We start from the raw sequence: 11076 nt of genomic DNA, 5'->3' as shown, positions 1-11076 counted from the left end.
GGTTTAAACTTTAACCCAAACAAGAAAACAAAAAAGGCGGTTGGATTTTTTTTTTTGTCAAGTAGTCGAGTGGTTAGAAGAATTCACCTTTACGATAATAAGTGGGGTGTTCGAGGTACGAACCGCGGCCCCTGCACAAATTGTGCATTATCCCTTATCAAATGAGCTAAGTTCATGGGAACAAGGGGTTGGATTTAATCTAACTGATCCAATTCACTGGGATTAAATATTGGTATCATTTCATTAGTAAACTTGTGTGCAGTGCAGGCCTAGAAGGAGATTTGTTTATCATACCACATGATTCTTTTATCTTCTTATTTTAAAGGTTTGAATTTTTAAATTTTAGTTAAAGTTTAATTTTTATATAGTGTTGAAAATTTTACACCGTTAACAAATCATTCTCAATCATTTTTTATTTTGGAAGTAGTTACGATTGAAATCAAACGTTTTTTGTTATGATAAGATAACAATGCACGATCGATTAGGAGAATAAAAAAAAATAAAAATATCACAGTATATGAATTATGTCAATTATTTAACTTGTTGTCTTTTATGATTGTCGTCTCTAACAAATTATAACAAAAAGTTATTAAGTAATCAACTCAAATGGTCGATGAAATTAGGTAAAGAATATATTTGACGGAATTTGAGTTTAAATACTAATTGTAACATCATTGATCATATTTTACTTATTTTTTTAACCATATTTCAACTACTATAGGAGCCCTTGTCCCACAATGAAAAGTTGAAGAACAACAAAATATTAAACAAGAGTGCATGTATTACACGAGGAAACATGTGTAGGACATAACATTTACTTCACTCTTTCCCTTTCATTCTTTATATATTAACACCAAACTAGAATTTTCTATGTAAGAGAAATTTCCGATCATAACTTCAAATCTTTCTTCAATAGTCTATAGATCATATGGAGGAAAATGATACACAAACCTACCCACTCCTCACACCATTAAACAACCAACAACATGATCAAATCAACACTGCTGTATTCACAGCTAAATCCGATGATATTTCTCCGATCACCGGTGCCGGAGACTTTGCCAGAGAATTTCTCAATGAGTCTAAAAAACTTTGGTACCTTGCTGGACCTGCTATCTTCACCTCCATCTCTCAATATTCTCTTGGTGCTGTTACTCAAGTCTTTGCTGGTCAAGTTGGGACTCTTCAACTTGCGGCTGTTTCCGTCGAAAACTCCGTCATCGCCGGCTTTTGCTTAGGCATCACGGTAATATCAAAAACCTAATATCGAAAATAATCAGCAAAACTATGTTTCGTATAATTTCATAATTTTTTTTTTTCTTGTTTGAATTATTTCTGTTTTTTTTTTCTTTTTCTTTTGGACGTTTTATTGTAGTTTTCATTTGTAACTGAGATTGACAATGATCACGAAAACTCTAGTATAACTTTTTTCGTTAAAAAAATATTAGTATAACTTTATCAACTCAATTCTCTTTTTCTTCTCGTAAGGCTATGACTAATCATTCAATACGACAAAAAAAATTAAAAAGTAATTAAGGAGCAAAATTTAATTTATTAAAGAATAATAAAAATTGCAAAATTTGATATAGTCATTTAAAAAAGTAAGTTATTTGATCGGATAAAATATGATAAAGTTATAAATAAAATAGTTTATATATATAGTGACATCATAAATTTGAAATTCTCTTTATATCTTAGTAGAGATACCCCATGGATACCACTGCTAATCATTTTTTGTTTAAATTTATTTATTTATTTTATCATTCCATTGTAACTAAATAAAAACTACAAATGAGCTCGATCGAAAACTCAAAACTAATCGATGAAGTATATTAACTTAGTGGTAAGAGATTAACATTGTAATTCTAAATAACAAAGTTCATATTCCCTCTAAAAATGTTTAAAAATATATATTAATGTCATTTTAATTAATAATATTTTCATCTTCGCTATTTATTTAAAAAAAAAAAAACATAAAACTGTGTTTGAATCGGACTGTTTTGTTTCCAGATGGGGATGGGAAGCGCATTGGAGACACTATGTGGACAAGCTTTCGGAGCAGGGAAACTAGACATGTTAGGAATATACATGCAAAGATCATGGTTGATTCTAAACGCCACCGCGATAATTCTATGTTTTCTCTACATTTTCGCGTCGCCTCTTCTAAAACTTATAGGCCAAACAACCGCGATATCAGAGGCAGCCGGAGTTTTTGCACTATGGATGATTCCTCAACTCTTCGCTTACGCGATGAACTTTCCTATCCAAAAGTTCTTGCAAGCACAAAGTAAGATCATGGCTATGGCATGGATTTCCGCGGCGGCGTTGGTGGGACACACATTCTTTAGTTGGTTCCTTATGTTGCACCTAGGGTGGGGACTTGTTGGTGCAGCCGTGGTGCTTAATTCTTCGTGGTGGTTTATTGTTTTGGCTCAAATTGTTTATGTTTTGAGTGGTTCTTGTGGTGAAGCTTGGAGTGGTTTTTCTTTTCAAGCCTTTCAGAATCTTTGGGGTTTTGTTCGTCTCTCACTTGCTTCTGCTGTTATGATGTGGTTGGTTCACTTTTTACTTTTCATTTTATAGATGTTTATTGAGATATTTTAAGAAAATTAATATAACCAATTTTTTTATAATGACATATATAATTAAAAGGTCCGTCAAAAAAAAATAAAAATTAAAAGGTTAAATGTATATGGTCTAAATTTTTATCAATTACATTTGATCTTTTTGTTCTATTTAAGATCAGAGAGAGTATATAAAGAAGGGAAAAAAATGAAAAACCAATAAAAAATCATTTGATGCAATAAATTTGATGGACTATTCCACATATATATCATCATGTTTTTTTTTTGTTGAAGGAAATATATATCATCATGCTATCAACACACTTTCTCAACATAAAATCCCTTATTAATTAAAATTTATGTGTTCTAATGAAGGTCATTGTTTAATGAATTTATAATAGAACATTTTGTAGTAAAAATATAAGTCAAGTTGTTATCAAAGTAATAATAATTACATTATATTATTATACGAAAGCTAGACTTGTGTTAAGGAACATTTGCTAACATTTTTTATGATCCATTAAATTTATGTGGGCTTTACCTGAACCAAGTAAATCCATTTGAAATTCAATAATTTAGAGAGTATACGATAAGATATATACTTTTTTTAAAAAGAAAAATATTTCCTTCGTCTCAAAATATAAACAAAAATTGATCAACGAAACTTAATGTATTTGGTTCAAAATTTATACCAAATACATTCATTTATATTGACCTATTATTGCTTACATTTTACGACGGAGAGAGTATGTTAAAAGAATATATTAATGATAGATTAGTTTGATATAAGAATGTTATAGGGTACTTACTACTTCTGGCCATCACACTCTTCTACACACACTATCTAATTTGAGGAGTATATATGGATATGACCATACATACATGTACTATTATTAATTCGATAAGATTATAGTTATGAATTTATGATGGTTTTGGTTGGCGTTGTTAATTATGCAGCCTTGAAGTATGGTATTTTATGGCATTAATACTATTTGCTGGATATCTGGAGAATGCAGAAGTTTCAGTTGATGCATTGTCTATATGGTGAGTCTAATTTATCACACGGTGGTGACCCATCTCTCTAAATGGTGAGACCCCGTACGTTAATTTAATAAATATTCCATGCATATCCTATTTTACTATTACTACACCACTACCACTAGCTACCCCGTTAATTAATTAACTATATAAAACAAAAATAGCTATGTGTCACCTCACCCACTATCATTATTAATAAATAAATGGAGAAAATGAAGGTGGTAGATAGCAGTTAGAGTTCACCATCTAACTAGTACTCCCTCCGTTTTAAAATATAAATAAATTTTACTTTTTAGATTTATTCAATTAATGATGTATGTGATTCATATTATAAACTATATAAATCATTAATTGAATAAACCTAAAAAGTAAAATTTATTTATATTTTAAAACGGATGGAGGATATAAATAAAATTGAAAAATCATATATTTAAAATTGTAGACCTACTACATACATATATCAAGGACGATGATGTAGACCCCACCTTATTGCACCACTTTTTCAAGTTTTCAACTAAAGACGACAAATTAGAATTTAGTTTATCCTTCTATTCCACAATATCTCGTGTCACCTTTTTCATTCCAAATTTTTGACCAGATTATAATTGAGTTGGCAGGGTTTAAGGTTCCAGATTGAGAGTTCATTTGATGAGTATGTGCATCAACTTTAATATAGCTAGTTGTTAGTAAAAAATAAAAATATTTGCTAACAAAATATTCTGAAAGTATTGTTTAAAATTTCTTAACAAATAATAATTAATCATTCAAGGGTTAAGTATATATTTTTAAAATGTAAGTAGATCTATAATAACCCGCTCTCTAACACATATTTTTAAACTCCTAAATAAAATACATATTTTTAAACAAAGTCTCCTCCATTGATTGAAATGTATATCGTACAATTTAATCATGTGAATAACATATAAATGTTAATCAATAAAACAAAGTATTTGAAAGGATGCGCTAAAATATGTCTTCTTAGCATTATTCTTAACGTAACAAAAACACAATTTCTTTTTTTTTTTTTTAAGAAAAAACAAGAAAAACTTATTTCTTTAGACATACTAAACAATACATTTAATATTCGCATAAACTTAGCTTAGTTGATAGAAATAATGCATACTATATGCAAGGTTTGTGGTTTGAATCCCGAACATAAAAAAAAAAATACACTTAGTAAAAAATAATACACTTAGAACACTCATTAATAGGCCCTAAAAGTAGTATTAATTATATAGTACAATTGAAAAAATAATAATTAATAAAAAATTGAAATTGTCATTTATTCCATAACAAAATATTTTTCCAAATATGTATCAGCAAATTTTTTTTGTTAGTTAGCCTATTGGTTAGAATTCACGGTGAATAAGTGGGGTGAGGCATGGCAATGGGGCGGGGTGGGGACGGATTTTACCTTCCCCGTTCCCATACTCGATTCTCATATATTTACCCGTTACCCTACCCATACCTAATGGGTATGAGAAATTGAATCTCATCCCCGTCTCCGACGGGTTCTGGTATCCCCGCCCCATCCCCGCATCGAATAATTTTTTTTAATAAAAAATATAAGTTTTTTTTGCATCCCCAAGAGCAACGTTGTAATACATTATCTACCAATATGCTCACTTTAACATTTGTTAGACGTAATGATTTAATTGATCCTTCAAATATCAATGGTAGTTTTTATTAACATGACAATTATCAAACAAAATAATATGACATATCAACATAAAGTAATTTTTTACATTTGGGACGGGTATGGGTATGGGTTCGGGGTGGGTACATATATACCCGTTACCCGTCCCATACCCATGTTTTAAAATCGGGAAAAACCCATACCCATACCCAAACCCAGTCAAAACGGGGAAAACCCGTCAAATTGGGTTTGGTTCGGACGAGTAACCGCAGTTATGGGTTTTGCTGCCATGTCTAGGGGTGTCCGGGGTTCGAACCTTAGCCCTACATATAATAATGCATTGTCCTACCAACTGAGCTATGCTCACGGGACGGTACCGGCAATTTCTAGTTACACCCTAAAAATTTCTCCATTAGATCCAATTTTAATTAAAATTAAATGATGATGCTAAAATTGCTTTTGTACATCTAAGTTCACTTACAACTCAAAATTCAAATATTTAAAGAAATACAATAAGTCAATAAAGAACCACGCTATATCCAGCGACAATTTCCTTCCCGAAACTTTCAAGAGTGACGTGGATAACAGATTGACCAATCAAAATATTTGGTTTTGCACAATGCATGGAGGAGAGATAAACATCAACAAGAGAGAGAAAGTGGAAATACATCGCTCAGAACACCTTCGAATAAAACATATCGTGATATATATAGCATTTTTCGCTGCATAAAACTCAGATTACATACAATCAATATGTAAACCCAACTTATGCCATCAATTCATGAGCCCTACGTAAATACAATTGGAATTTGATATCATTTTAAGAATGTTTTGATGTGTAAACAGATTTTTTTTAAATGAGCAATGATATTTTAACAACCATTTACTAACAACTTTAATGACAACCTTCTTTTTTTCTTTTTTTATTGGTCAAAAACAATGGAGAGAAAGAAAGAAAAAAGAGCGGGTAAAAATATAATGTGAGTATAAAAGAGAAAGTTGTTAAAAAATGATTGTACAAATATCATTTCTCTTTTAAAAATTATCATAGCTACTAGTATGTTATTAGACAAATTCTATTATATACTCAAAAATTTGAGTGTACTTGTACACCAAATCATCAAATTCATATTGAAACGAGTTGTTTTTTCGAAGAAAAGAATTGTTTTTTATCATTAACAATTACAATAATTAGATCTTAGTTACCGAAAGTGTCGACGAAATAAAATTTTACATTTTTTGAATTTTTGTTACATATAACAAAGAATATTTATTATTTTTTTATTAGAAAATGTTAAAAATTTAATATGATTCTTATAAACAATGAAATGATGTTTATTCTTATAAAATGATGTCTTATAAAATATAAATATTGATAAATAACTCTTTATTTTATAAAATAATCGTTAAATTATAAATATTTGAAGTAGGAGTACCGCTAAAATATAAATATTTATAAATAATAATTTATGAGGTGTACCCTTGAAGAAGTTCCCATATTATCATGATACGTGAACGTGAATATCATTTGCAACTTTTTAGCTTTTTAATGCCTAAAGTATATGCCGGGCAGCTTTTTCCCTGCCAAAAGTTAAATCACAGTTGGCTACAACAACTCGTCAGGGTACCTATCTAACTTTTTATCACAATAATTTTTTTTTTAGGATCTTACGACATCTTTTAAGGTTTTCAAAATAGAAATAATAGATAATTTTAATAGGTAAAAAGTTACTTTTTGATATTTTAATGTGTTAAATATATCAATCTTAAAATAAAGTTTTTATTTTGAATTTCTTTTTAATTTTCGTTTTTTTAAAGGGAATGCTAGGAGTGATACTGTTAAAGGAATAAAATTGAATATTTTGTCCTGACAATTGACGCTATAATTTAAGTCAACATTTCTAATGCAATTTTTTTTTCTTTTTTAACAAATATCTTAAAAATTAACTTAATGAATTAATGGATGGATAGGAGATCTCAACCTAATTGGTATCACGATCTTCCTTTTTCATGGCTGGTAGGTTGAGACCATCAATCAAGATCCATCATAATTCAGAAGAAGAAAAAAAACACCATCCTACCAGCCATAGAATTTAATATAATATCAACAAAGCAATACAAAGCCACCATCATAATATCTATATATTTGAACAAAACCTGTGAGAAAAAGTAATCATATGCAAACATATATTCACTTTAGATTCAAGCATAAACAAAAATATAGATAGATCATATTTAGTGGACTCAAATTTAAGAAAAAAAAAATCATATTTAGTGGACTCAAGTATAAGAAAATCAAATTCTAACTAACTTCATCATATTTAATGTTTTTATTCTAAAAATATCATTCAAATTTTTTCGGTGAACTCGTTTAATTAATGCTCTCATAAAACAATTCTTAGAGAAAACTAATTAAGAGAAATTGTAGTTTGGAGAATATTAGCACTTTTTATTAGGAAAATGTTTCATAAACACATCAATAGATAGCACTTTTAGTATAAGTAAAAGTAATGCATAAATGTGATAAGAATAAATTGATAGAAAGAAAATAATGTGTTGAATGTGTGTTGGAAAAAATTAAAGAAAATCGTTGTTGTTTTTAAACAAAAACACATTTTTTAATTATATGTGTATCATTATTTTTACTTATACTAATGTTTTTGTATTTAATTTGCAGCACAAACATATTGGGGTGGACTGTCATGGCATCCTTTGGAGTTAATGCAGCCGTAAGGTTTGTTTCAAGCCTTCCAATACATGCAAAAAAATGAAAAATTACTTTGTTGGACTTTACTAGGGATTTTCCATAACAATATAGGATTCCAATAATACTTCAATAAATTAACACAAATATTACAAAATTTATCTATAATTAACTAGAAACATATCTATTTTTATAAAATAATGCAGTGTGAGGGTATCAAATGAATTGGGAGCATCTCATCCAAGAGCAGCAAAATTCTCACTTGTGGTTGCAGTGATTACATCATTTGCCCTTGGTCTCATTCTTTCAATGATTTTAATAATCTTCCGAAAACAGTATCCAGTATTATTCTCAAATGATCCAGAAGTGAGAGAGGTAGTGATTGAATTGACACCAATGTTGGCATTATGCATTGTCATCAACAACATTCAGCCTGTTCTTTCAGGTGTTGCCATTGGTGCTGGGTGGCAATCAGCTGTTGCTTATGTAAATATTGCATGTTACTATCTCTTTGGTATTCCTTTGGGTCTCTTCTTTGGTTACTATCTTGACTTTGGTGTCTTGGTAAGTCTTTTTCTTTCTCTATCTTTTTCTTCATTGGTACTATTATCATCTTTGATTATAAGCAAAATTAACATTCTTCACACTTATTAAAAATTTAATTAATTGCAGTTTAATTTCTTTATCTCAAATAAAAGAAATAAGTATATTCTAAAAAATCTCATTCATAGAAACTTGTTTATTCTTTTCAGAGCTCATTCATAGGAACTTGTTCTTTGGAAGTAAAATGGTTGATAAAAAAATTAAATTTGTATTAAATGATGGTTATTTTGTGAATGATACCATTAAAAGAATATTTAAACTTATATTTAATTTAGACAACGACAATGACTCAGTTAATAAATAATATCGTACTATGGTGGTTGAGTCAAACGAAAGAGGTTAGACTTTCACAACATGGTAAACTAATGTTCGAATTCCAACTAAAAAAAATACTAATATAATATTTAGCATCTGACACACATCGAATATGATTACCTCTCATCGAATATTGTATCTAATTCATATATTGTTTTGTTGAAATTTCATTGCTTAACTTGATGGATTAATAATAATTGTTGTATGGTGGATGATTTCCAGGGGATTTGGTCTGGAATGCTGTCAGGGACAGTCCTACAAACTCTTGTGTTATTCTTCATGGTCTATAGAACTGACTGGAATAATGAGGTAAAACAACCAAGTACCAAGTACAATGATTTTTGTGTGACTATTTGATGATATTATTAATAAATGTTAGTTACATGCTAGTAATTTTTTATGTCAATGACAGGCATCACTTGCGGAAGAAAGGATAAGTAAGTGGGGTGGGCAAAAAGTTATAAAGATGAACGATAATGGAAAGGATCTTCAAGAAACATGAAACTTCTGCAAATTCTAGAACCTGATTTTTGTGGCTATCTGTCTAAGAGATTATAAAATCTGTAATTCTGAAAGATGTGATATATCAAGGATGAAATTTGAGCCGACTCTCTATAATCACTTTTGGGTTGGTCAACCATGATTCACCACAAATTTGTTTTGTTTGGCTTCCAACCTCAAAATTGGTTCTAATCACGGAATCAATTCTACCTAAAAGCTGAAATTGTTGGCCTCTGATTTTACATTTTGTCGATTCTGCAATTAGTGGCAACCACATAACCAACCATACACAAAAGCAAAGAAGTGATTGTGATCCAAACTATTCAAGCATAAGTTGATAAAAATAAATAAATAAAATCACTGTTTTCCTAAATGTATCTTTGCACGAATAATTTTATGGTAATCTCTAATCTTGAGTTTAATTTCTTTTTAGGCTTATTTGATCAATTGGTCCTCAAATTTTTATTTTGATCCCACAATTAATAAAACGTATGTTTAAGTCCCTCATTTTTTCCTCTGTTTGTCAAATAAATCTCATCTGTCAAAACAATTGGTTTTCCGTTAGTATGAGCCCACGTGGCAAAAAAATACCCAGAAAATAGGCTTCTTCCCTTGTGTTCTTGTGTTCTTCATCATCTTCATAGGATTCACGAAGAAAAACAAAAAAAAAAAACAATATTCATTCATCACTGCCATCAACTCAACAAACAACAAATACACAACAAACAACATTCATTCATCTCAACAAACACACTGCCATGGATCCATCTCTAAATTTCTTATTCTTTCATTCATTCATTCATCACAAAGAAGAATTTTTATTTCCTTTCGTTCATTCATCAACAAATGCATAAGTTGGAAAAAAAAAAAAAAAAGACTTAAAAAGGGAAATCTATGCTGGAATCGCAAACTTGAAAACAAAAATTAAACAAACTGGAATTGCAAACTTGAATACAAAAAATAAACAAATTCATAATTTGGAAAATGGGTGTCAAAAACTTGAAAACCAAATCGATTATGAACAAACAAATGTGCATAAACTGGAATTAATACTTGAAGATGCATAAACTGAAACATTCAAACCTATTTCGTATGAAAAATGGGTATGAATCCACTTCCTTTGAGTTAGAATCGAAGATATAAGAAAAAGGAATTGGATTTCTTTGAGATTAACACTCTCTGCGTCAATCGAAAGGAGAAGAAGGGAGGAAGTAAAAGGTTTTTATGCTTTAATTAGAACTCAATTAGGAACAAACCATGAAGAGGAGTGCTAGCGTCAGTCGCACTGTTACAGCCGCACGTGGATTTATTTAGCAATCGGAGGAAAAAATGAGGGACTCAAATGTACGTTTTATTAATTGTGGGACCAAAATGGATCAAATAAGCCTTCTTTTTATTGTCATTTAAGGATCCTGCACACACATTCAAAGATGGAGCATGTCCAAGCATGTCCAACACTTTGATTTGGTTAGGAGCGGTAAATTCAATCAATAGATTTGATAGATGGCTATGTCTAAGATGTTGAGTTTTAAGTGTGAGTAATCATGTCTCACATCGACTAGGAATGGAGGAAACGTTGAAAATATAAGAGAAGGGACCAATACTATATTTGCTCAAGCTGTTATAACAAGTTAATATGTTCTAGAATGCACACCATAAAATCATATAATACCTATCCCAATAAAAAGAGGACAAAATTTTTTCAAGAGTGTTTT

At 29.9% G+C, this 11076-nt stretch overlaps 1 protein-coding gene across 1 annotated transcript; it reads left to right on the top strand.

Annotated features, from left to right (window-relative positions):
• The first annotated feature begins 788 nt into the window (after positions 1-788).
• LOC11440508 (protein DETOXIFICATION 29) lies at positions 789-9793 on the top strand. Its single transcript, XM_003628901.4, has 7 exons — positions 789-1246; positions 2011-2552; positions 3522-3608; positions 7916-7972; positions 8149-8506; positions 9083-9169; positions 9273-9793. Exons 1-7 carry the CDS (start codon positions 929-931, stop codon positions 9360-9362), a joined length of 1539 nt encoding a protein of 512 aa, XP_003628949.1. The 5' UTR covers positions 789-928; the 3' UTR covers positions 9363-9793.
• The last annotated feature ends 1283 nt before the right edge of the window (positions 9794-11076 follow it).

This window comes from Medicago truncatula, chromosome 8, assembly GCF_003473485.1.
Source record: "Medicago truncatula cultivar Jemalong A17 chromosome 8, MtrunA17r5.0-ANR, whole genome shotgun sequence".
NCBI lineage: Eukaryota > Viridiplantae > Streptophyta > Magnoliopsida > Fabales > Fabaceae > Medicago > Medicago truncatula.
The sequence above is the reverse complement of the archived record's forward strand: the minus strand, read 5'-3'. Positions and strand labels throughout refer to the sequence as shown.

Coding starts and splice junctions, on each gene's coding strand:
- LOC11440508 (XM_003628901.4), top strand. CDS start 929: ATGGAGGAAAATGATACACAAACCTACCCACTCCTCACACCATTAAAC. Junction 3,609..7,915: donor GTTGATGCATTGTCTATATG/GTGAGTCTAATT, acceptor TTTAATTTGCAG/CACAAACATATTGGGGTGGA. Junction 8,507..9,082: donor ATCTTGACTTTGGTGTCTTG/GTAAGTCTTTTT, acceptor GATGATTTCCAG/GGGATTTGGTCTGGAATGCT.